Source organism: Thermochaetoides thermophila, assembly GCF_000221225.1.
Source record: "Thermochaetoides thermophila DSM 1495 unplaced genomic scaffold scf7180000011822, whole genome shotgun sequence".
In the NCBI taxonomy this organism is placed as follows: domain Eukaryota; kingdom Fungi; phylum Ascomycota; class Sordariomycetes; order Sordariales; family Chaetomiaceae; genus Thermochaetoides; species Thermochaetoides thermophila.
Genome location: NW_006383038.1, coordinates 1,245,538 through 1,271,202, shown reverse-complemented (window position 1 = coordinate 1,271,202; position 25,665 = coordinate 1,245,538). Strand labels below are relative to the sequence as shown.

Here is a 25,665-nt window from a genome sequence, read left to right as displayed (position 1 = left end):
TAGAACACCCTTCAGAACCCGGACAAACATGGGCAAAGATCTCAGTCTAGTTCAAAGCCCTGGTGTTTGCACGAATCTGGAACGGGAACCAGGACTGAGGACTGAATTGACCTGACCCCACCGGACCCGGTCCAGCAGGCGGGTAGGACGGTAGGTCGGGGGGGGACACAAGGCCGCAGCAGAGGGCCAGCGTTTAAGCAAGAATCTCTTTGCTCTTCTGTGTTGTCGATGCGCGCGCCACCTTACATAATGCGCTACCCACGTACCTGCACTCGCTTCTTTCAAGACTCTACGGCCAGGAAGCAGGTGGCCAGATAAACATGCAGGTATGACGCTGCTGTACGCTCGGAGAATCGTGTCCGACTGGCTGGGCGGGATGGCCACTTCGGCTGGCCGCTACCGAATTGCGTATGATGTTTGCGCAAGATTGGAGGGACTCGGAGAAAGGACTTTTGCTGAGAAAGAAGGTTGGCCAAGGCGTCTAGGGACAGGTTGCCAAGAGGGCCAAGCTGTCACCTAGGTCTATTGCGGCTTGCCATCCGCGGCTAACTTTGGCGCATCGACCCGCAACGTTGAGTTGATTGGAGACGAACCGAGCAAGGGAGACGGGAAATATCGTTGGCATCTGTCTGGCTGACACGAGGTCGTCTTTCATCTCGCAGGGCTGTTGAAAGAAGCCCTACTGCCTAGTTGGAATACCGCTGTCAAGGAAAGAGTATATTTTGGGCATGCAAACAAGTACGGAAGCTCAGGGAGCATGCCAACAATATGACCCGAGTCTACGAAAAGAAGCGGATCTTTGGTATTCCGATGCGGTGACCCTCCATTAAGCTACCCTACCATCTAGCTCATCGGAGATCTGGGGATACCACTAGTTCTTGGTTCGTTGGCTGATTAACACGTTCAACACGCGAACAAGCTCTCTTGGCGGTATGCAGGCCACTTTGGGGAAAATGGAACATACCCATGTCTCATGAGCCGCTGCGGCAGTAAGCCAGAAGAGGCAATATATGTTAGGGCAAGCGGCTGTTGGATGGCCTCGGATGCGCGAAAAGGGAAGCTCGTCAGTAGCTAAACAAGGCGGCAGCTGAAGCTTCAGGTTGTGTGATGGGGAGGGTCAGGCTTGTGGGCAAATATAGCTTGCGCTCGGTCGTATTGACGAATCAGATGAGAGAGCAACAGCTCAGTTAAGTGGGAAAAATGCAGGATCTAGGAAATTAGTCCACTTTATCGCTTTCTCGTTCCCCACCATCGCGCTTAGGGGTGGCCCAGGGTACCCCATCGACAGGGGTCTGGCTGGAGCTTCTTTGAACGTCGAGCGAGCGCGCTTCCCGCCAACAAGTTCCTCTTCCCGGGCCCTGGGCAGTCGGCGGTTGCCTGACGGCATGGAAGATGGGGAATGAAGGGTTTCGATGGCGGAATGGCGCTTTGGATGGAAATTTAGTGTTACCTTGTCCATGTGCGCAGGCGAGCTGCCACGGCGGCTGGCTGCCGTGGCCCATGTTGCGTTGCCGCCACAAAGGAGCAGCCCCTGAGGAAGCTTGTCCTGCAGTCATTCTAGAGTATAATTATACGAGGCTATCCTCCCTCGTGGGCGCAGTATGTTCGCGATACTCACTGTCTACTGTTCAACGCCTATTCACATAATAATATCTACTATTCGGCCGAAAATCCGGATTCATCTTGGATTGGCCTGCTGTTTCCTTTGATTTATTCCTCAACCTCAAATCTCCTGGATTTTCCTTCAATACCTCTCCCCAATATTATACAACTTGCGCTTGACGACCCCTACTTCATCCTCAGTACACGTCAACATATTCTTGGCCACAACAACCATGCGATTCTCTCTCGTCGCGTCGACGCTAGCCACTTGCGCCTGGGCGGCCCCTCCCTTTCCACGCATCAATGTGCTGGACACCATCCCTAACAACATCCGGGCCATCTCCGACTACTTCAACCTGCTGGCGACTAAGGTCCAAGAAAGCAAGAAGCTGGCCGCGCCACCAGCGTGCGACCTCTCTCAAGTTTCCCTCCCAGAGTGTAAGCCGGCCCCTGACCAGATCCAACTTCCCAACAGCATGACTAACCCCCCCCCCCCTAGACGCCCGGTCCAGCCTACCACCCCCCTCCCCAGGCCTCGTCCTCAAGCACATCGCCATCGGCCGTGGCACACAAAACTACACCTGCGACCCCGGTGCCGAAAAACCCAGACAAACCGGCGCGGTAGCAACCCTCTTCAACGCCTCTTGCACCGTCGCAACCTCCCCGGAACTCGCTTCCCTCCTCGGCCACGCAGCCCTCCAATTCCCCCTCCACCAATCCCTCGAGACCCAGCGCCTGGCCCCGTCCAACCTGGCTGTCAGCGGCGTACACTTCTTCACGAAGGACGGCGCGCCGTGGTTCGATCTGGACGTCTCGCCGCTGTGGAAGATGGGAGGGATTGTGGGCGCTAAAAATACGAGCGCGCAGGCGCCCGAGACGGCGGCTAAGGGGCTTGGTGGTGAGCCCGCTGTGCCGTGGCTGAAGCTAGTTGCAAAGGAGTCGACGGGCGGGTTACAAGAAGTCTATAGGATTGAGACTGTTGGCGGGAGTGCGCCGCAGACGTGTAGCGGGATGCCGATTGGGAGGGAATTTCAGGTTGAGTATGCTACACAGTAAGTGCCCTCCTCATTGTGAACCACGGGTATTGGAGGATGCTAACAAGGGGTGATAGATATTGGTTCTATGCCAAGCCATGAAGCTGAATGATGTACAACACGCAACACACTACCTATATGCTTCATCTTGTTTTCTGTTATTCAATATTGAGGGCGTCAAATGCTATCTACTAAAACTTGATGTCATGTCGTCTGGGTTCAAGTTTGGTTGATGTTCGTTGTTGCATACGATACCAACACAGTTTAATTCTGTAATTGTAGTATTTACGGGTTAGGGTTGAACGTGAGATCGGGTCATCGACGTAATTTTCAGCCCCTTGTCCGATCAAACGTTGTGGAGTGAAAACGGCTTTTTGCCGCTCCGGGAACAAGAGGAACTCCTCACTCCTTCGATGAAAGCAGCAGCAGCGTGGGCGACTGCCGGTGTTGGTTGACCATGAGACACCGGCAGCCGTCTGCCTCCATTCTCTCATCTGCGCGCCTCTTCAATTGGCGCCAGAGCAGCCTAGGAAATTTCTTGGGCAAAAATCAGACAGGCGCGCAGCAGTGTCACCTGTCGCGACCAAACCCTGAGACTGCGATTCGCGTTCTTCCCTTTCACTCTGCGCACGCGTTTCACAACCTCTACTCAAGTCTAAACCCAAACCAAACCGACATATTTGACCTCACATTGCGATCGCGATCCTCAGGCGCTCATTCTTTTGCTCCCATATTTCCAAACCTGGCGCGCCTAAATAAACTAGTGAGGATCGCAAACAGCCGATCATTTTCTCTCTCTTTCTCACTGGGCCATCTCACTCATACCGCTTATCATACCTTGCGCCCCAAGTCGGTAACCATGGACAACGGACAGCTCGGGGACGGGACACCCCCTCCCAAGCGGTCTGGCGAGCCTGATACGCCGGCTTCTGTTCAATCTTCGGCCATGGACTGTAGCTCATCGACTAACTCTCGATCTACTCCGTCACCTGGTCGAACTCCAGCTCAAGTCCAGACGGTCTCGAATAGGTCAGGGCAACCAGCGCAGCTGATCCAGAACGATGACGATGACGACTACGAGCCGCCAGCGGTTATCCCCCCCGAGAAGGACGACGTCTATAGATCACCGCTGGTAGATGTGCCGATACGCGACGATGGCTATGAGTCGCGGCCTGCCAATCCTCCTGCCCAGAGTACCTCCGCTTTTACCCCTCCTGTGGCTCAACCTTTTCCGGCCTTCGCTCCTTGCCAGTTTGCTCCATACCAATTTGTTCCTTATCAACCCTACTTCGCGCAAATGGGTCAGTATATCGGGGATATGGGGCAATATACCAGGCATCTGGGCCAATATTTCCGGCAGATCGGCCAGTTCCCCTGGCCTATGGCCAATGGATCCTTTGGTCCCTTCTTTGCGACCATGCCTGCCTACCAACAGGCAAGGGCTTATCCCACCATGCCACAACCCCAAGTGCCTACGCCAACCGCTGGGAATCTCTGGAGAAATTTTCCACAGTCCCAAAATACACCTGCTCCGATTGTGGGCGAACACTCCTCACAGCTCCAGAACAATTCACCTGCTCTAAAACAAGAAAAGTCCCCCGAAGCGTTGCCGTCGCCCAGATCGCCTAGGATGATGAAGAAAGACGGCCGTCATCCCGATCCCATCAATACCCCGTCAAAGGAGTCAGGTGGCGTGCCCAACCCTACCCCCTCCTACCTGAAGCGTGCGTCGCAGGAGCCCGTCGCCGTTGAGGAACCACGCCCTCTCCTCATCGTCATCGACCTCAACGGCACCCTTCTCTACCGGCCGGACAAGCACAAGCCTACGAAGTACCAGACCCGGCCTCTCGCGAGCCAATTCATCCGAAAGTGCATCGAGAAGTATCGGGTCGTCATCTGGTCCTCGACACGCGACGAAAATGTTCGCATCATCTGCCAGAAGCTGCTTTCACCCGACCTCCTTTCGCGCGTTGTCGCCATTTGGGGCCGCACCAAGTTTGGCCTGTCGCCCTCTGACTTCAAGAAGCGCACCATGTGCTACAAGCGGCTGACGAAACTGTGGGCTGACCCTCGTGTCGCCCAGTCCTACCCGGCTGGCGCAGAGGGCGAGCACGGCTGGGACCAGTCCAACACAATCCTCATCGACGACACGCCGGAGAAGGCGCGCGCCGAGCCGTACAACGCCATCATCGTGCCTGAGTACACGGGCGAGCAGAACGAACAGCCGCGGGTGCTCGAGTGTGTCGAGCAGTATCTTGAGACATTGAGGTACCAGGCAGATGTCAGTGCTTATATGAGGGTTAATCCTTTTGCGCTACCCGAAAAGCAGACGGAGGAGAAGAAGAAACGGAAGAAGAGGAAACGCAAGAGGGCGGGCAGCGAATCGGGTGAAGTTGCTCAGCAGGAGCAGGAGCAAGCGCAAGACTAATGAGTGGTCGGCTCTTTTTTTTTTTTTAGATTGGCATGTCGAACGGTCACGACATGCATGAGTTGCTGGTGATGATGAACGAGGGTAATGTCCCTCACATGGATCCAAAGGATCCTGTATTCAGGTGCTGCTGAGCATGGTCGGCTTGACGGTTTTGGATACTTGATGACGAGTATGACTGATGTATAGATCTGTATCTCCGTGCATGTGAGCTCCCCCAGCTAGTCGCGTGGGAATGCGTTTGCCGGATCTACTTTTGTATAGACTTGTACATATAGGTCATGCTGATACCACTTGGGGCGACGGATATGCCCGCTCGGCTATATTAGCTTGTATAACGAGCTGTATAATGGCGTGTAATACCTTATTTCACATCTGCAGAAGCTTCATACTATGTGACTGTCATCGCTGGAACGGTTTGCTGCGTCGAGATGGATGCATGTTCACTGTGCTCTTTTTAGATCATGGCGCTTGCACTCCTTTAGAGATCTGCTGCGCACCATTCGTGTAGTTCAGGCTTACAGCAACGTAGTTCCATCGCTTTCAACCTCTTTAGATATCTTATTATCACCTCTTCTTATCACCAGGGATACATGTTCGTCAGGGGTATTCTAGCTGCTGTGAGACATCCTACCCGCGGCTCATTCGGTCCCCAGAAGATATAAGTACAATAAGTCCACCGGCAAATATAACTCCTCGAACTTCTTGACCTATGTCTTGGGCCCTGTCGCTATGATGGAGACCTAACCCTAGCCTAAAGCGACCCCTGGTCGACGATAGTGGAGATGATGTAAACAAAGTGGATGTTTGCTTCACGGCACTATGCCGAGAATTCCGGCAACGATTGAGGGTTTGAACATGGGAGATCTCGTATTCTGACTGTAAAACGCTTTTGTGATTGATCAGCTTCACTTTAGAATCCCAGAGTTCCAAGTTTGAGGAGACGTATCGGCTCTGGGTTTTCATCAGGATCGCGGGCGGCTTCACTTTGGACACCTACACTAGTGCTAGTCCTAACCCTATGCTAGATAGACCCTTATTCCAGGGTATGACGAGGCTAACTCTGGCTCGTGACAGTTCTAGAAGACGGCCAGTCTTCGAAATATACGAATGGGACACATCTCTGAGGTTGAAACTTGTCTGACTAAGCGTCAAGGGACTTCTCGCAGGTCCCAAAGATGAAGCTTGATACAGCTCCTCACAGGCCGAAATAGGGAATTTGTTAACACAAGCAATCTTGAGATCAGTGCTTCTAAGGTTTCTAATATGCATCTTGCATGGAAACATCTATCTAGGGGATTGGTCTGTGAATGATACTCCATCTACCTACCTCCTCAGTTACTCCGAGTCCTAGAAGCAGAGTATTGTCTCCCCAAGATCCAAAAATTCCACACAAGCTTATAAGTTTCTAGTGAAATTCAATCAACTTTCACAGCTTTTTGCGTTTCCAAGAAAGAGAATCCTAGGCTGTCATAGTTCCTGGCATCCCAAACTTTCCTTCTTATCGGCCGCATTAAAAGTCTACCAGTCTACCAATTTATTTTACTACACTCACTGATAATTAGCGAACGCGAGATCCACAACTTGCAACCCTCCTGTAAGACCACATCCAGGAACGGACCGAAATGCACTGTCACCTCGACCCGAGTTACGAGCTGCCAGGGCCCGAGTCTGACTAATTTTACCCTCGCCGCTTGCAGTTCGTAGACGCCGAAGTCTCCTCGCTGAGACATTCCCAACTTCTCCGAGTTGCTATGCATGATTCACTGTTACTGTCGTTACCTCCAACTTCGAAGTTGTCCTCATACATTACGGTTTGTGGTATACAAGAGAAGACACCGGACTGGTATCCGAACACCGTTGAAGGACGCAACTCAAGTCATGGATTCAATCCATCCCTCCTCAACTGGTCACAACTACACAACTGCCCACGTTATCATCACCAAGCCATGGCTTCTCTCGACTCAGCCAATGTCTCTTGCACCTTTCGGGTAACCCGCCCGAGACATGCAATATGTAACCATGAGCCCCCGACGGTCGCGGTTGGCTGGCCGCTGTTGTGTGACAGTGACACAAAAGGGAGTGAGAACAGGATGCGAGTCTGAGACCGGGGCTTGGAGGCCGTATGCTGGGGTGTGCAAGGGCCCGTGTATTTGCTTCGAATTCTGTTGAGCGGGGATGTGAGGTACGTGGATGTCGTGGGGGATTTCAGGGGTAGATATATCCTCTTGTTGACAATATCGAACAAAGGGCTGAGCTATTACCATAGATCCTGTTCTCTCGATCATAACATAAAACTAATCATAGAATCGACTTTGAGTTTCAAAACGTGGGCATGATGGAACCGACACATACAACCTACTATAGAAACAGACCAACTCAACAACAACGTTCGCAGATGAACAAGCGACTGGCTGAAGAATTTAATTTAAATATTTTACCTCAGCATAATGGACCACACGGCCGAAGTCACCTGATTAGTATCGATAGATCAGCACGATTGGCTATCGGCATAGCTCCCTCCAATGTTTTGTCGCCACTCAGGTAGCACAGATCTTGCGAGACAGTAACGCGGTTCACTTGCAAGGATCCAAAGCGGGAAGGTATCACAACGGTTGATGTAACCGGTCTGGTCGAGGGAGTATTTACTAGTAGCTAGGTTTTACCTTGCATGTACTCCAAATAGGTGTAACTTCTGCTCCCATTTCACATTATTGAGTTCGGCAGGACGACTGCCCTCGAAGACTTAGGGTGCAGTAAAGGGTATATTGAACGATATTGGCTAGAGGCTGTGACTGCCCACCATAGGTAGCGGTACATGGCTCCTATGAATGCCCACTTACACAAAGCTGAGAACTCAAGACTAGGGCTGCCGATTCTTCAGATCTTTTTGTCAGAGTGAACGCCCCGCGATCTCGCTCCGATCCTCCCCCATCACGACGTCATCCAATCTACTTACCGAGCAACAAAATTGCCTCCAGCTCTTTTCCACACCGACACTTCCCCATCGTCACAATCTCCATCCACTCAAGCATCTAGCCTACCGGAAGCCAACAAACTCCCCTTGACCAAAACGGAATCCCGACAACCAAACTCTGCCTTCCCATTGGCTCCCGTAACAACTCAAAAATGGCTCAACCATCGCAATGACTCCGAAAAAAAAACCAAGATTAGCTCCGTCCCAGCAGTGTGGACAAGCAGGGCAGGATCGCAAGTTCTCTCCGCAAGAAAAAAAGTTGAGTTCCACACGAGCGTGCAGATTTTAGATCTCGAGCTCTCATTGGTGAGTTGGACGACTGCCCCTCCCCCTCCCCCTCGGTAAAGGTGAGCTAAGGTCAGGTAGTATCATCACACAAACGAACTTTGCCCCTCCTTCTCGGTACCAGTGAAATCAAGGAACCCGTAGGTTTGGAAGCGGACGGGCATGCTATACCGAGGGATTGGTTGAAAATCAAGCGGTTGGTTGAGTCCGATAGGTGATCGGTTGACTCTGCGCAGATGCCTGGATTGGAGGAGGGGCTCGGTGAAATTTTGGCGGGGTAAATCGTAAGCTAGGGGGCTTGTTTACTTTTCAGCTGCGCTGGGATTCAGGAATCGCCACACCTTCCCCGATCACGGTGAATCAATCAGAAGGGGACGAGTAAACAAGTAGGTATGTATGCATGTGGAATCTGTACAACTTCTCAATTTCCCGATAACACGACACCTCTCTTGTTTTTTTCTTTTGGACCTTTTCACTTCTTTTTTGTACTAGTAGATTATCTTTCGAGTCTAGCCACATCCAACCACCATTCATGCTGTGTAGCCGAGCCCCGCCCCCGAACAGTCCAAGTCCCAATCTATCTTTTGTCATGGTAGAGTAGCACGATTTAAACCACGGTCATGTACCGGCTACCTTTTGCTCGGTTGCTCTCATAGGTGTGCAACCAAACAACACCGCCTCTCATTTCCGCTAACCTCTAGGTAGGTCAGCATGGTCTCTCCGAGAGGAAAACTATCATACCCCGAACCCCTCCTTTTTTTTCCATGCTTGTCATCAGGCTTCACCGTAAGTCAGTCAATGTCTGCCCCGCCAAACCGAAAGGCTAGGTTGTTCAAGACGATAGGAGCCACCCAACGAATCTCACCATAACCGCCATGCGCCTGCTGCCACGATCCAATCAGCGGTGAATCCCCAGGTTATTTGACCACCACCAGGGCGCCGAACCATATACACCAACCATACCATGGTGCCATGCCGTGCCCTGTGGGTATCAATCAAATTTCCCTAAGCTCTTCTCTAATCTTCTAGCCTCTTCTCTCTTCCCCCCAGATTCCTCTCTCCCGCTCGCGACATCCGAATTTTCGATAAGCGTTGCGACCGGGGACAAGTTTTAACTGTCAACTGTGCGCTTGTACTCGTAGACTAGCTCGACGGTGTTGGTCGAGCAATCTCCGAGACTTGGGTCAGGTTCCGAGAATTCCTGCCCAACAAAGGTGAAGAGCAACCGGATCTAACGGCCTGTCTGTCTGCCGGTTGGACAAGACACAAACAAGAGTAACTTCCCTCCTGTATTGTATTATCGTCCCTTTTGTTCAATCAGTGTCACCCAGCCAGCCACACATTGTTGGCAGTCGAGGGGAAAGAAAAAAAAACAGTCAGTCAAGAGAAAACAGAGAAGGAAGAGGAAAAGGGAAATATTAAAAACGTCAGTATCCCATATCGTTTAAAAAAAGAAACATCCCCGACGACGACAACACGTGAGAGTGTAATATGATGTACATGGTATTTCTCTTACACGCCCCCAACCACCCAAAAACGCCCACTGCACCCAGACTAGGTATGTTAAGTAGCAGTCCGTAGTAGGTAGGTAGGGGCAGCCCTTCTCTCCCGAAGAAAGATAAGCGGGCAGCGGAGATATCATCCAACCATCTAACCAACCGTCTTTCTATCCCGTTCATCCGTCCATCCTGCCTGCCTTACTTCCAAACTCCGAGAAAAAACGGAGATGATAAAACTTTGTGTGAGTGTAAACTTTGTTGCATCATAAAAAAAAAAGGTAGGGAACAGTATAGTACTAGTAAGCGTAAGTAGTTCGGGAATGCGAGCGTAAGACTTGGCTGGTGATACATTGGGAAATGCTCCAAACCCGTAACATACGAACGCAAGAGGACCGAATTGGCTCCCCCCCTTTTTAGCGCTCAGTTGATAGGACCAAGGTATGATGTAAAAATTGTTTTTTTTTGCGTCACCGAGGGCTGAACAAAGCTGACCATTTCACAGTTGAGAGACATCTTTCTTCATTTTTGATCTCTCTTTCTTCAACGACGGCGAGAGCTAGAGGCACCATCGCCCCCACCTCCAGAAGTGTTGGATTGTTGGGCCTCGTAAAGAGTAAGACACTCGTCCAGGACTGTCGAGACGCAATCATTAGCAAATCCAAAATCCATTTTCAAACACACACACACACACACACAAACAAAAAAAAATTCAAACCTGGGGAGGAAAAGGGACTCACTGTCAATGATTTGCTCCTCCCAAACACCATACTGGTAATCGACCAGGCCGTGCCGCTCGATACTATCGCAGAGCCTCACGAGCTCTTTGCCCATCTTAATCAATCCTTCCTGCGAAATCATAGTCTGGGGCCGCGGCGGTGGCTGCTCCGCCTGCAACATTTCCTTTTGACGTTGGAACATCGCCAGCCACGCATGGTTGAAGTCGTTCCACAACTTGATCCGTTCTCCGTGGAGATTCTGGTCGTCAGAGGTGAGGCCTATATATAGTGATATTACAAATCCATAGGTCAGCAAAAGAGCTCGGCTTGCAGGAGGGCCAGTTGGGGCCCAATTTTCAAAATTGAAGGACTCGTAAAACCACAACCAAATCAAATATATCATCAGGGCTTCACCGTACCTAGCTCAACGACATGAGACAGCAGCCAGTCCGAGACGTTGAGCAGCGATTCGCTCGCCGTCGCTAGGATGCCGTTTTTTATGTTTGTAAAAACTTCTTTCAGCGCAGTCTGGTACTGAGCGTAGGCCTCATCCAACCCCCCAGCTGACTGGGCATGATGGTACTCCTCCTCCATTCTGACGTCGCCTGCGGCAGTAGTCTGGGTGGTCATGCCTCCAATGGCGGCCATGCTGCCGGTGGAATAGCCGGCATGCAAGCCGGGCTGCTGATATACCTGAGGCGTGCTGGACGACGCGGTCTGGGCCTGCAAGGCGGAGGTAGCCGCGGTGGGATTGGCTGGCTCGCTCGAGAAGTAAGGGGCCGTGACATCCGTCGTCATCATCGGCAGTCCTGCAGCCTGCCGCGAGGGAAACTGTTGGCTAGCATCGTACACGGCCGCGCTCTGTGGCCCGCCCGTCTGCTGCACGTTGTACATCATGGCTGGTGTGTAAGTTCCTCCGAAGCTCTGGGTTTGTCGCGAGTCCGGCTGTCCGTAGTCGGCAGCTGAGTGGTGATAGCTCATGGCCCCTTGCGGCATGGCCGTCGTCGGGAAACCTGTCGCCGAAGTGTCCTGGTAGTATCCGCTGTAACTCGAGCCCCCCATTCCCCGCGCCGCCCCGGAAGCTGATGTTTGGAGCGGCGCGGGCCTGAACCTATCCTCCGCGGCGCCTGGGAAAGGCTGTCGTGGTTGTGATCGGTCATGCAGCGATTGGTGGTGTCGTGAGCTCGAAGCGGAATAGATAGGCGGTTCATTCTGCCTCCTCTGGCCCCTGTTGTCGTCCATCCCCTACAAGTTCTTGACTCTCGCCAAAGCGTAATTCAACCTCTCTGAACCGAATGCGCCCTATTCACTTCAGTTTCTCCGTGAAGTAACCTGTGATGCAAAAGATCGGCTTCGTCGGCGATTTTTTTTTGATATTTACGAGCGGGATGGGAGGCAGAAGAAACAACTGGAGGGCGATGTCGGCTGGGGCGCGCGTCGAATCGCAATCGAGTTCGCCACCCAAGTTCTGGGGACCACCTGAGCAAGAATCCCGGGATCGTGGCGCTGGGATAATAACAATAGGGTGGCACCGGCTTAGACTATATGTTTTGGTCGACGATTATTGAGTCGCGTCTTGATGCGAGGAAGTCGTTTTCGTCGACTGCCACGGCCAACGGGCAGTCGATACTTCAACCCAATGCAGATTCTGTTCGATAGTTAAGAGCGCGCTCGAGAAGTTGCCAGGATTTCCAACAAACGGGCAACCTGATTGTTGGCTCTTCGCAGCGAACAGTTATTAACAACAAAAAAAAGGAGTAGTAAAGACGCGATGGATCGATCTAGCTCTCAGGCGCGCGCGAGTTAATTGAGAAGTGCCCTGCGGTTGCTCGTTGTTGGCTTTCGAGCGCTCGAGGGATCTGGATCAGGATTCCGTTCCTCGCAAAGTGGGGATGGAGAATCTTCCACAAATACAAAGAAGAGCCTTGACTTGGGCGGTTGCAGATTAGGGTTGTGTGCAGAAGCCCGGGAAAACGACTCGCTTCAACGGCAAAAGAGTCAGGGCCAGGAAGATCCCAGATCTAATACCTGATGTAGCGCGCAAGGAAGGGACCCCGAGAGTCTTAAGCCGGGCTGGAGTAGTGCTGCTGGAGTGCTGGACGGACAAAGCGCCCTCATGAAGGTCATGAAGGTCTCGGAGTAAGAACCTGGAAGGCGACCACGCAGACTTGGGCTCGGTGGCCCCGTACAGTTCGGTGCCAGACCTCTGCCGCTGCGTCACTGATGACTGCAGACACTCAGCCACGGTTTTCTGCGGTTCCTTCTGGAAGAGAGCAGCAAACAACAGACGAGAGCGCCCGTTTGTCTGTGTTCTGAGCTGGGATTGACGACAGGAAGAGTTTTTGGTCCGGCCGGCGCAACGAAGACAGGGGACCGTCGTCTTAACGGTGCACAGAGACCACTCGACCACCAGATCTAACTTTTAGACTTCAGATGCCCAAGACAGACCCCGAAAAGATATTATGGGACAGTGAGCGATTGATCGATTGCTTTTGACGTGCCGTTCAGCAACACGAGTCTAAGCAGGCGAAGATGGACTGACTGACCGGCAGTACAGAGCTGAGGTTTGGAGTTTTGGAGATGACCCAGCCAAGTGGCTAGCCGGCTATATGATTCTGATAACAGGACGATGGAATGGGCGCGAGCGTGATACTGATGGGCTCTGGCCGGCCAGCACCACTGCAATCCCAGGCTCAGGTCGGAATACTGAAAGAGGATCAGTAGGTGAGCTGCGGTCTTTCTCAGATAAACGCTGCGATGGAACTGTAATGCAGAAGCATGGTCAGGATCGCGGAATGCGAGAGAAGTTTACACTGCTGTCTGTCGTTGTATATTACCAATGGGAGAGCCCACACAGCCCATCTCATTAGTCCTTTTGGGAGGGGGGGGGTGTCCCGAGGGATGCTGCTTGGAAGTAGCTCCACACAGGCAGCCATTTTAGCTCACTGGGTTACGTACCTGCTACCTCTGACGGGAGAATCGGCTGCTGAGGCTGAGATGCATGAGAGATGTCGTCCAGAGAACGGGTCCTACCAAGAAAGATATTTTGGACCCAAGCAGAGCCCTGGAGTCTAGAGATCTACAGCAACGCCCACTCGAGAAGATGCTCCACGCCCCAGAGCCCCGGCGGGATTTGCAGCAGGGAGGCCAGCCAAAGATGATCTGAGCTGAGAGCTCGGATCTGTGCGATGCGGAGCGTTTTTAAGACCGTCTCCTGTCGGAGCCGGGACAGCCGGGCGCACGCTGGACACTGGAGAGACTGAGGAGCTGGAAAGCTGGAGCGTGGGTGAGTGAGTGGGTGAGCAATGAGTGAAATTTGAACACGCGATGGCTGGCAGCCGATCGACCAATCTGTCTACTGCAATGCCGGGTGTTTGAGGTGCATCACCAGTTTAGAAACAACGATGTGGGAAGCTGAGCCTGCTAAACGAACGCAGAGAAACGAGAGAAAGCGCCATGTGTCTTCAAAGCCCGTCTGCTGACAGTGTCGCGGATTGGGGCGTGGCTTTCAAGACACGCTCTGCAGCTAGCTCTGCAGCTGGGGCTATGGCTCGGGTACTCTGTCCGTCTCTAGAATTTTAGTGTATCCTTTGCTGGGGATGCCACCGAATCACTGCTCGGCTCAATGGCTCAAACCAACAGTAGACGCTGGATTGACCCCAAGACCTGTGGCGTATGCCACTGCTACCAGAGCCGGGATGACCAAACCAAGACAGAGAGACAGCCGCTTTGGCTACAGCCACTAGCTCCTTACCCAGCTCTGTCGTCCTCGCAAGCAAGCCTGAGCTGTTGTGTCTCTGGGCTCCTGTGTGTCTTTGTTTCTGTTCGCTCTCCTCACTTGCTGAGCTAAGGCTTGTTCAAGTGTCTCAGTGCCAATCTCAAATGCTGGAGCGGGAGAGCACGGTTGCTTGCAGTGCCGGGCGATTGGGTCTTCTGGTTTGGTCGAGGGTGTTGGGGCTTGTTTGCAAGTGGCCGGTTCGAGAAGGGTTCGTAATAAATTAAGAGTTGTAGACGGAGGCTAGTTTTCTGGGGAAGCTCCCACTAGGTATAATCAATCTGTCTGACCAACAGCCCACACGATAGATCGAGCTTGGCCAGGAGGCAGGGTTTTCGATTTCGACTCGACTCAGAACTGTAATCTGCGTTCGCCAGTGGTGGACGGGCCGTCAAAATCGTCACTCACCAAACGTAAGTCGAGGAAAACCTTAGGCGGACAAGGGGGTCTCGGTCCATCACTCATAGAAAGAGGTTCGGTGTTTGGAGCTGCAAGCGCAACTAAAGCTTAAAAACCCTCACGCATAGGGCAGGGGGCATGGACCCAATGCACTGGCACATATGGACATATGGCATGGCAAGGTTTCAATCAGTGGGGTGCCGTTGCCACACGTCTGGGCACCTGGGCATCGGAAAGCTTCAAACAAACGCTCGCGAGGCTCAGGGAAACACCGGAAACGCTTGGGACCGGGCTGGACGACCTGCTAGAAGTTGGCTCGAACCCTACCTGGCATGGCCGTGGCATTCGCAGCCCGCATGCAAATGGCGTTTGAGGTGCTGCGAACTGCTCCCCGTCCAACCATTGGCCGTCTTTCGGGTGGTCCATAGCATTGCAAACGCTGCTTTCCAGCTTCATCTGTTCGATCCCGCGGGGCCGGCAATGGTCCCCAAAACGGCAACGGGGATGGGAATGGCAGTGGTGTGAAGTCTTCCCCTCTCTCGGCTGCCTGGCTGTTATGATGTGTGTGGGCTTACTCCGTAGCGGGACTGAATGTCGGAACCTGGCAGCAGCCCTGGCTGCGGACGTTCCCGTCTCTGTCCTCCCCTCCTCTGCCCTGAATGGATACAGAGCAGACTTGAGGCTTACAGATAAATGTCCATGGCGATGGCAATGGGCCACAATTTGCGAGCTCTGGTTTGCGTCTGGTCGCCCCATCGAGCACCGTATCGCTCGAGACGATCAACTCCTCAGTCCCGACAGACTCATTTCCTTCAGGACCAAATACCATTTAATGAAGGAGAGCTGACCAACAATCCTTTTTTTTCTCGCCTGGCGTTAGCCACGATCGGCCGGACAACCTGAAAAGCAGGAAAAGGGAACAAGAATAGAGGCAAATCCAACCTTGAGCCCCCAGCGGCTGACAAGAGGCCCACATCCTACATCGAAACAGCGCTCCATCCCGCGAGTTCTAGCGGCGTGCAGGACCCAGCTTATACTGACCAAATTAAAAGCGATCAGCGCCTCCGGAACTTGTCCTTCCAACTCGGCTGCAAAGGACCGTAATTTTCCCAGCAAACGCCTTCTCCTGAGTCGTCATCGGCCCGAGGACCGCTGGTCTCCAATGCTGGGAGGGCATCGTCTGAGCGCAAAAGTCTTCTTTCTTCCAAAGAACTTCTCTTGCGAACTTCGTTTGAGTGTGTACTGGAATGTGGTTGACCGGCCCCAAAGGTACAGGTACTTCCTCCATTTGGTTGGTTCAATGTGTGGTGATGAAGGAGGGTTGTTCAACATCCATGATCCATGTCGTCGAGTTGCGAGCAGGGGTTTGTCGTGGGTGGTGGTGGGGTTGGCGTCGCTTCCCAGCTGCCTGAACCGCCACAGATCCCTGCCCGTGTTCTGCTGCTGCGCTGGCCAGGGTCATGGGTCGCCAAGTTCAAGAGGGCCAAGTTGACGAATCACCATCGAGGCCTCGACAAACTTCTGGAAACCCTGGGACCACACTGCCGACGATATCGAAGGTACCGACCGTTACCATCGTCACCGTTGGAAGGTCACTGTACCACCTATCTCTCCCGCGTGCCGAGCTTGCTTGCTGGAAACCCATTGTGGCGCGCGTGATCGTGCGAACGCAGCAGTGTCTTGGGGACGGCGACACCTGATATTAGCCGGAAGCACGGCAACCATTTCATCGAGAGGTACCTGGTACGGAGAACCTAACAAACCAACGCTATCATCGCCATAAGCCGTACCCACGCAATGATTTTCTCCTCGAAGTTTGGAACGCGGCCTTACTCGGCCTGACACTCTGGAACAGACAGGCTCTTCGAGTCACCCGGGCTGTTTCGGCTTTGGTCCTATTGTGAGCAAGAATCCGGGGGCCTTGTCAAGCCGGTGAGCATTCCTTTCCGCCGCTCGGTCGGTGTACCAGGCCTGGGCAGCTATCGCCTTTTTTTTTTCCACATTGTCGGTGTGCGTGTCGTCGGACATGCCTCCGAGCTTCCCTGTCGAGTATCCAAGCCCTTGACCGTCAACACGCCCTAGCGCCATGGCATGATGTCATTCGAAGACATGCCCGGTCTGCCGGATCTGCGCAGAGCCTCGCAACTAGCCAGCCAGGGCTGCCGACCTAACAGAAATGATTGACCCAACGACCTCAGGGCTCAGCTAAGCTGTACGCAAGGAAAAGAGCTATTTGCGCTTTGTTTGTTGCAGAACGAAGGTTGCATTGTAGGCCAGCCCCGTTCTGTAATGTTTGCTCAGCGGCTGTCGATCTGAGCTCCAGATCTTCGGTGACCTTGCTACTAACCTATGTACCTACCGACATCTCCTGTACCTACCGACGTGCCGACTGTGTGACTGCCCAGCCGTTATCGTCAGAGCACGCCTCGGGCTAGCTCCCTGTCTATCTCCGGGTACCTACGCCCCCCATATGCCACGTACACGCTGTTTGTTTCTATCCAGGCTGAGGCGTCTGGGGCTAATCTGTGTTGTCCACACATGACACACTGCGGCGCCATGCATGCATGCGCAGCCAGCCCTACGCGTTTCAGGGACTCCACTTTTGACGACGTTTGTAACGGTTGTCTTGGGCAGCCTGGCTGCCCAAAGAGAAGACCGAGGGGATAGGTGAAGTTCTGAACTAATTTCTCCCATTAATTTCTCCCATGGCTCGGAGTTATAGGGACTTTTCTAGAAGTTTAGCATGAAACACGGCGTGCTATGTTGGCCAGTGACAAGTCAAGCATGCACACATACCCGGAAGGAGGGGTTTACTACTTACGCTTTCTTGACCAGTTTCAGATGAGATCTACTCATGGGTCTGGGCATAACACTAGGGCTTCTGTTGGTTTATCGCCACTTAACCACCATATACAGTGCCCAATATCTCCCTTAGCTGAGACCGCAGTTTCATAGCTCTCGTTGTTTTTAACCTCTGGGCTGTTGACATGTATTTTGGAAAGTAGCATGGAAGTTTCTATGTATGAGCGTATGAGAGAATTTCAGGGGGTATAAGAGAGCACGCTTTGAGGATCAGGAGAAATTTGGATGCAACGGCGATATGCCCAACACCGGACACAATCACCGAAGGATACGATACAACTAGAAGTTGTATTCTTGCGCAGCTTTATTGTATCCCGGCGTTGATCAAGATGACGATACTCTGCGCCATGCGGTGTTGACAGGTTCATCCAATCACTGGTCCTGGCCCGGGTTGCTTCGTCTGAGACGGACTGCCCCCCTATCCAACACAACAACGTTCATGCCGTCTACACCCGACTCTCCAAACCCGGATCCGATAGGCCTGCCGACTCATAAAGCCGGTTCAAAGGCTGATCTGGGAAACCCCGACGCCATATATTGTACAATTATTGGAGGTGTAGCCGATATACATACACGCAAGCAGCTTGCGGACAAGACCGTGATGGGACACACGCTCATGCAAAGCCCAGATAAGTCCATAACAACCGTCGCATACAGGCTGGCGCCAAGCGACCCGGCTATCTTTTGACCCACGTGAGGCCCTTTCTGGCCTTCTTGCGGCCGGGCTTCTTCCTTTCCACCGTTCTCGGGTCGCGCGTAATGCAGCCGGCTGAAAAGCGAGGTATCATCAGCAAGGCCCTCGCGCGGTCTGGAACCAACAAAAGCAGCGCAAGAAGAAGAGTGCCACAACCAATACCACTTACCTCTCCTCAATGCAGGCTTCAGAGCCGGCTCGTGAGCCAAGAGACCCTTCGCGATCGCCAGCTTGATGGCGTCCGCCTGGCCCGTCGTACCGCCGCCCTCGACCCGCACCCACACGTTGTACTTGTCAATGCGGTCGGTCGCCGTCAGCGGCCAGATGGCCGTCTCTCTATCGTGGACCCGGCCGAAATACTCGGCCAGCGTCTTGCCGTTGATCAGAACCTCCCCGTTACCTTCCAGCACGTAGGCCCGCGCCGTTGACGCCTTCCTCTTGCCGACGCCCAGGGCGCGCCCGTATTTGTCGATAGGCACCGGCTTTGGCTTGTTGAGGAAGCCCTGGATGTCGCGCTTGAACACCTGCAGCGCCTCCGTCACCTCGGCCGGCTTCAGGTCCGGGTGGATCGAGTGTAACGATTTGACGATGAACAGACACCTGACGTAGTCGGTCGCCTTGACGCGCTCGTTGAAATCTGTTCGGGCGTCCTTTAGCCTCTTCCAGGCGACCCGCTCGACGTCGGCCGGCGGTAGGGTGGGCAGGTGGCCGTATTTCCGGTAGAGAGCCTCAACACGAACGAAAGCGTCGTTGAACTTTGGTGATTTCGAGAAGTAGGACGGAGAAGCGGGGACGGTGCGGGCATGCTCGGCAAGCCGGTACTTCTTCGCAAGAGCGACCAGATCGATCTCGGGGGCGGCCTGGATGTCGGCAGACCCGGGTTTGATGGGCTCGAGGGCCATATCGGAGGAGCACGGTGTGCTGATGGAGAGTAGACGGAATTGGTGTTCGAGTGAGCGGCACTGTCTGCTCGTGATGCGCCGAGAGACGCCCCGAAGGGCGGATACGAGCCCTGGTCGTGTTGTAGAGGCCATCATGTTGTGTGGGCGTCTCCCGTCATACCCCCAGAATCGCGCCAGAGGGGTAGTCGGTCGTCGGTCGTCGGGGCCTATCTGAATATCGGGACCTGCGCAACGTTTTGGCGCTCACCTCTCGCCGGAACAACCGCGGTGAATTTTTCCAGCGCCAAGCCCGCGTGCAAGGGCCCTGTGGCCTTGCTGCCCCTCGGTGTCGGCCCCGCAGTTTTCCTGCAAGCAATGTCGCCTGGGAGCTCAGGCCAGTTTTGTGGTCTCATGCCAAGCTTTGAAGCCTTGAGCAAGGGACCAATCAGAATCTGTCTTGTCAGCTTAGCCTGGCCTGCTTTGTCCCCACGGCGACCACCTACCCCGCCGCATAAATTTTCTGAATCACCGTTTTTAACCCTCGAGAGCTTCCTTTGAACTCGCAATCCCTCTCTGAATCACCGTTTTGCTTTCCCCGAAGGTCGTTCAAGCAAAAATGGCGTTCGGCAAGCTTTATTCCTATCCGGTAAGTCCAGTCATTGATGTCTGGGGAATCAATATACCTATGTTCCAGTGACAATAACCACTGTTCTTTTTTTTTTTTTGGGAATTGCGCGAACGACAGTATACCAATTGCTGACATTGATCGGCTTAGGGCAACCCCCGTACCACTGGCATTCGCGCTGTCGCGAAGGCCAACAACCTCGAGATTGAGGAGGTTGAGACCGACGTTAAGAACCCTTCTGAGGAGTTCCTCAAGGTCAACCCCATCGGCAAGGTCCCTGCCTTCGCCGGCGCCGATGGCTTCAACCTGACCGAGTGCATTGCCATTGCCGTCTATTGTAAGTGACGCTAGTTCGTGTCCTTTCTACAATTGGCCAGTAGCCCGCTCTCAAGGGCAGCTAGCCCCGCGACAATGATGACCTAGACATCGTTTGTAACAGTTATCCCTATCTGAACAACATTTACAATGTTGAATTGGTTCTAACTTCTGATTGTCATTTTTTCTGCCTCATTGTTTACTACTTGCTTGCTCACGAGAGTACAGAGCTAACAATTCCACAGTCGCCTCTCAGAATGAGAAGACCACCCTCCTTGGCAAGACCAAGCAGGAGTAAGAAACACCTCGCCTGATCCACCTAATCAGACCCGTCTCACTGACACAGCTTATAGCTATGCCTCCATCCTGAAGTGGATGTCCTACTTCAACAGCGAGGTTCTGCCCAAGCTCGGCGGCTGGTTCCGTCCTCTCCTGGGCAAGGACCCCTACAACAAGAAGGCCGTTGAGGAGTCCTCCAAGGCCGCTCTTGCTGCTATTGCTATCGTTGAGAAGCACCTCGCTGACAAGACCTACCTCGTTGGCGAGCGGCTAACCCTGGCTGACCTCTTCGCCACCGGCATCATTGCCCGCGGCTTCGAGTACTTCTTCGACAAGGAGTGGCGCGAGAAGAACCCCCACGTCACCCGCTGGTACACCACCGTGTATAACCAGCCCGTCTACTCGGCCGTTGCCCCCGAGTTCACTCTCCTTGATACCCCCAAGCTCACCAACGTTCCTCCCAAGAAGCCTGAGGCTCCCAAGAAGGAGGCCAAGAAGGAAGCCCCAAAGAAGGAGGAGGCCCCTGCCGCTGCCGCTGAGGAGGAGCCTGCTCCGGCCCCTAAGCCCAAGCATCCTCTTGAGTCTCTCCCCAAGGCCTCGATGCCTCTGGACGAGTGGAAGCGCCAGTACTCTAACCAGGAGACCCCCGATGCCCTGAAGTGGTTCTGGGAGCACGTCAACTTCGAGGAGTACTCCCTCTGGAAGGTGCGCTACAAGTACAACGACGAGCTCACCCTCACCTTCATGTCGAGCAACCTCATCGGCGGCTTCAACAACCGCCTGGAGGCTTCCCGCAAGTACCTCTTCGGCTGCGCCTCCGTGTTCGGCAAGAACAACGACTCCATCATTGAGGGTGCCTTCCTCATCCGCGGCCAGGATTATCTGCCCGTTTTCGACGTCGCTCCTGACTATGAGAGCTACGAGTTCACCAAGCTCGACCCCAACAACCCGGCCGACCGGGAGTACGTCGAGCTTCAGTGGTCGTGGGACCGCCCCCTTGTCGTCGACGGCAAGGAGTACCCCCACGCCGCTGGCAAGGTCTTCAAATGAAGGACCAACAGCAACCGGAAATAAAAGTTTGTTGTTTCCTCGAGCGCATCGGGCGCCCGCAGTGGCGGTGTGCTAGAAAACTATGGGTACATGACTGATGAACGGGAACGGGAATAGGATTTGTTGGGAAATTGGGATAGGTTTATTGAGCCTTCTTGTTCATGAGCTTGCCTTTGACTTGTCGGCTCATACAAAACAATGACAAGTCTACGGAATAGACACTGGCCGCCGCCTCTATGCGGGGCTTGATGATGAATGAAATTCTATGATGAATGATGGTCATTTTGTGACTTGACGCCGTGGAGTGTATGGCTTCCGACTCTGCTATGGTATGCATAGAGCTTATAACCCTTGTCCCCTTGAAAATATTCGTCGTTCTTGGGGAACATTGGCTGCTATTGAGGGGCAACCCAAGCATAGATCACTCGACCCCTGAGTAACATACCTCCGAGTCTCTTGAGATCATTTGCTATTTTTTTTTTCAAGCGACGCTCCTTTATCCTCAACTAAAAGGGCATCTACAAATCACTGTACCCAATATTCCCCCTCCCTACCTTCCTACCCAGTCTAAACACAACCGTTCTGTATAGCTTTCATGCTCCAGACTTAACAAGGGACACAAGTCAGGACTTTGACCTTATTCTTCCAGTGTGTCTTTAAACCCTTTCTCTCACATTACCTAGTACGAATCAGTTGTGCGTCGACTTCGCATCTTACTGGGTGTATTATCTCCTGTATCTTCCCCTAAACTCCACCCCTCTCCTGACTCATCCCGACCAAGCCCCTGCAATGCGTATATGATGATGATAATGATGATGCCTTAAGCTTAAGAAGGCTCTGTCCAATTCACCACATCCAACACCTGGCCCGCCGTAGGATGTGTGTATCCTATCCTCAGCCTCAACCTAAGCGGCTGTAAGTTCACTCTAGTCAGCGTCTCTTCATTTACGAATTTTTTTTAGTAATACTGATTTGGGAAATACTTACCCCCTTACACCCCAAAACCCTCATTACTTGCGTCGCCTCTGCCCCCACTCCCAACTCACTCTGTGAAATAGCCAGTAACTGTAATTTCTGGCTTTTGGGCACCGCCGCTTGCAATCCGACACCCGACAACACCACCCCAGCGGGGTTGGTATTCCTGAACCGTGCAACAGCCTGGATTGCGCCCTCTGCGTTGCGCTGCACTGTGATGGTGACGAGCAGACCGTTGCTGTCGTAGCACGGGTGGCCGACCGGCGCTGCTGCGGCTGCGGTTGGCGCCACGGCTGGTACTGCGGGGGCAGTGGGTTGCGGAGGGGGAGTGGAGACGACCGAGGCGAGGAGGTCGGCTGCCGAGCTGGGCGCGGCAGCAGGAGCCGCAGCCAAGGCCGGCGCAGCAGCTGTAGGAGCGGGTTGAGAGAAGAGGTCCATGATAGCAGCGACGTTGGTCTGAGTCGGGGCAGGAGACGTGGGCGCCCCCGCGGGAGGAGGGGAGGTCGCGCCGCCGAGGATGTCGGCGAGCAAGTCGGCGTTGCTGGCGCCGCTGACGGGCGCCGGGGCCGGCGCAGCACCGCTATCGCCCATCAGATCGAACAGCAGGTCCTCCTCCTTGGGCTTGAGCGTCTTGCTCTTGCGATTGGCCGCTTTGTTCGACTTCTTGGCTGCCTCGCCCAACACACGAGACTCCTCCTTGATCTGGGGCGGAGGCATCTTCTCGAGCACGCCGAGCCGGATCTGTTCGTAGGCAAAGAGGTTGGTGTACTCGACCGCGCGCTGCTGGACCTCGACGTCAAGGTTGGTTTGGTGGTTGGCGAGGATGCGACGCACGCGCTCGATCTGCGCCGGGTCAGACAGCCGGGTTGTGAGCTTGACCAGTGCTGTGATGATGTACTCGGTTGTGACCTGAGTCGAATAGCTGCTGTTGAGGATGGTCGAAAACAGGTCGATGATCTCGTGCTCCTTGACCTCCTGCACTAGCTCCTCCTCCTCGTACTGCCCGCCACGCAGCAGCAGGTCGCCGTACTCGCCGATGCACCACGCTCCCGCAAGAGTCAAGCTCTCTTGAGTGATATCCTTCTTCAGGTTGGCGTATAGCTTCTGCACGGCATAGGTCTGTAGCTCAGGGGTCGTCGCGATCAGGCGGATGAAGGACGACAGGATGGGCTCCTTGACGTAGTTGCCGGCCAGGGTCACTACGCGTAGCATGGTGTCGAAGTGCCAACGCTTGTTGGGCGCATAGCGGTCGGCAGCAATGCCGATCTGGCTGGTCATGGTCGGCTTGAATTCGTTGTCGGCCACCTCGAGGAAGGCCAGAAGCTCCCGGATCAGCACCCGGATGTTGCTTTCGTTGATCAGCGTAAAGCTGAGGTCGAGAGCTCGCCTGCGGATGCTGATATCGGGGTCGCGTAGACATTCAAGGATAGTGTTGCGGTGACGCTGCACCGCGTTCGGCTCGATAGCCACCACCTTCAGCAGGGTGTTGAGGGCGACATAGCGAATGTTGTTGTCCTTGTTAGACAAAAACTTGCCGAGGATGTTGACACCCAGAACGCGTAAGCCTGAGTCGGCCTCGATATCAAGGATCGTGCGTACAGCCTCGTATAGAATCGAGTTGCCGACATTCTTTGAGGAGTCGGTATTGGTAGCGACCTGGGCGAGAATGTCGCTGATCTGCTCCGACACCTGGGCATCACCCCGACCCAAAACGCGCAGCAAACGCAGGATCTTGACCTGCAAAAAGGGATCTGTAATACCGGTGACATCATGTTCTGGCGCATAGCCCGACGACGCCAACGACTTGAGAGTCCGCACTAGCTGGGGAACCAGCGGCTTGAACTTCTCAACGACGCCATTCTCACCGCCCTCAGCCTCATCGGCCTCGCACAGGCTGGTCACCAGGGTAATGCCGCACAGCAGCACGCCGTGGTTGCGGTCTGCCAGCAGCTGGGCGGCCTTGTCGAGGAAGTGTTCCTGCAGGTCGGGGACCTTCTTGCATATTCGCATGGCGCAGAGGGCTGCCTTGCGCCGGATGTACGGGTTCGCCGTCTGAATTAGGCTCTCGACGTCGCTAAACAGGTCGCGCGACATCTCGACCGAGGCGATGTTGCCCAGCGTGCACAGGGCCAGGCCGACGACATATTGGTTCGAGTGTGACAGGTCACTGCCTCCGTTAGCCCCCTAATCTGGATTACCTAGACATATGTAGATCCGGGCCTACTGTTTGAGCGAGTTGGTCACCAGCGTCAGCACCTCCTGGTTCTCGTCGAGCAACAGACTCGTGGCCAGGTGGCCGAGTCGCTTGTCGGCGAAGCGGGGCGAGGCCAGCAGCTTGATGCACTCGATCTGGCCGAAGTGGGTGCGCTCACCCAGGGTGAAGAGGTAGAGCAGCTTGGCTACATTGTTGCGGCGCACGGCAGGGTCGTGGCTCTCCTCGCGGAAACTCTGGCGGATGGCGGCGCTCTCTTTCTGGATGACGGCTCTCTCGTCGGCGATCGTCTTCGCGGCGCGCACGTTGCGGATGAACTGCTTGACTGGGCGGGGTCAGCGGGGGCTGGCTGTGTATATACGGTTGTTGGTACAGAAGGTGAAGAAAAATGTATGCTCGATTCTCCCATCCTCCATCCACTCATCCTTCTCATGCATGGCGATCATGGTGATGCAGGCAGGCAGGGGAAGGACAGCAAGACGACAAGACGGACGGGCAGAGTGCAGGCAGGAGAAGGGCACGGGCGCCATCACATACGGGAGCTCATGTTGAAATTCTGGGGGCCCGCAAAGGGGCCTGAAGACGGATGCTATACCAGGTTGGAATTTGGAGGGCGGCGGCCGCGAAAGCGCTCGTCTGGGCGGTGGGTTGCTTCAGTGGATGCTTGCTGCTGGCCGCATCACGACCCCAAAGGTGTCTCTCTCATAGGCGATGTGGTCTGTGGTCCGTGTTCGCCCTCGTCCTGGCTCGGTGGGCATCGGGCAATGCGGCAGGCGGCGTGGACTGTCTTGCCCGTTTGAGTAATCCTGATGCCTGAGGCATGAAAGCCCCTGAGCTATGGTTTTGTGGTGGGGGGGGGGGCGCGCGGGCTAGCGCTTGGGCCAACTGAATTCAAGGTCGACAGCCGACGCGGGGCATTGTGGGTGCAAGCACTTGTTGAACCCATGACAGGGATGAGATCGAAGGACAAGAGATGAAAGAGATGCTCTCAAGACTCGGAATCCCCCGTAATTGCTATAAAGTTGCCATTCTGTTTGGTGTTTATGGATGCTTGAGG

General features: G+C 54.1%; 6 protein-coding genes across 6 annotated transcripts; 3 read left to right on the top strand and 3 right to left on the bottom strand.

Moving 5' to 3' along the window:
• Window positions 1-1,835: 1,835 nt before the first annotated feature.
• On the top strand, window positions 1,836-2,738 carry CTHT_0067900 (uncharacterized protein; the record flags this gene model as incomplete). Its single annotated transcript, XM_006697018.1, has 3 exons — window positions 1,836-2,040; window positions 2,102-2,654; window positions 2,714-2,738. The coding sequence occupies 3 exons, from the start codon at window positions 1,836-1,838 to the stop codon at window positions 2,736-2,738; spliced, it is 783 nt and encodes a 260-aa protein (XP_006697081.1).
• Window positions 2,739-3,495: 757 nt separating this feature from the next.
• Window positions 3,496-5,064, top strand: CTHT_0067890 (uncharacterized protein; the record flags this gene model as incomplete). Its single annotated transcript, XM_006697017.1, has 1 exon — window positions 3,496-5,064. The coding sequence occupies one exon, from the start codon at window positions 3,496-3,498 to the stop codon at window positions 5,062-5,064; it is 1,569 nt and encodes a 522-aa protein (XP_006697080.1).
• A 5,301-nt stretch (window positions 5,065-10,365) lies between these two features.
• Window positions 10,366-11,783, bottom strand: CTHT_0067880 (uncharacterized protein; the record flags this gene model as incomplete). Its single annotated transcript, XM_006697016.1, has 3 exons — window positions 10,366-10,457; window positions 10,563-10,820; window positions 10,961-11,783. The coding sequence occupies 3 exons, from the start codon at window positions 11,781-11,783 to the stop codon at window positions 10,366-10,368; spliced, it is 1,173 nt and encodes a 390-aa protein (XP_006697079.1).
• Window positions 11,784-18,254: 6,471 nt separating this feature from the next.
• CTHT_0067870 (mitochondrial 37S ribosomal protein uS9m) lies at window positions 18,255-19,308 on the bottom strand (the record flags this gene model as incomplete). The annotated part of the gene is made up of 2 exons (XM_006697015.1): window positions 18,255-18,346; window positions 18,441-19,308. 2 exons carry the CDS (start codon window positions 19,306-19,308, stop codon window positions 18,255-18,257), a joined length of 960 nt encoding a protein of 319 aa, XP_006697078.1.
• A 460-nt stretch (window positions 19,309-19,768) lies between these two features.
• CTHT_0067860 (elongation factor 1-gamma-like protein) lies at window positions 19,769-21,421 on the top strand (the record flags this gene model as incomplete). The annotated part of the gene is made up of 4 exons (XM_006697014.1): window positions 19,769-19,798; window positions 19,928-20,114; window positions 20,338-20,386; window positions 20,446-21,421. The coding sequence occupies 4 exons, from the start codon at window positions 19,769-19,771 to the stop codon at window positions 21,419-21,421; spliced, it is 1,242 nt and encodes a 413-aa protein (XP_006697077.1).
• Window positions 21,422-22,247: 826 nt separating this feature from the next.
• CTHT_0067850 (AP-1 complex subunit gamma-1-like protein) lies at window positions 22,248-25,155 on the bottom strand (the record flags this gene model as incomplete). The annotated part of the gene is made up of 4 exons (XM_006697013.1): window positions 22,248-22,334; window positions 22,409-24,563; window positions 24,621-24,933; window positions 25,146-25,155. 4 exons carry the CDS (start codon window positions 25,153-25,155, stop codon window positions 22,248-22,250), a joined length of 2,565 nt encoding a protein of 854 aa, XP_006697076.1.
• Between the last annotated feature and the right edge of the window lie 510 nt (window positions 25,156-25,665).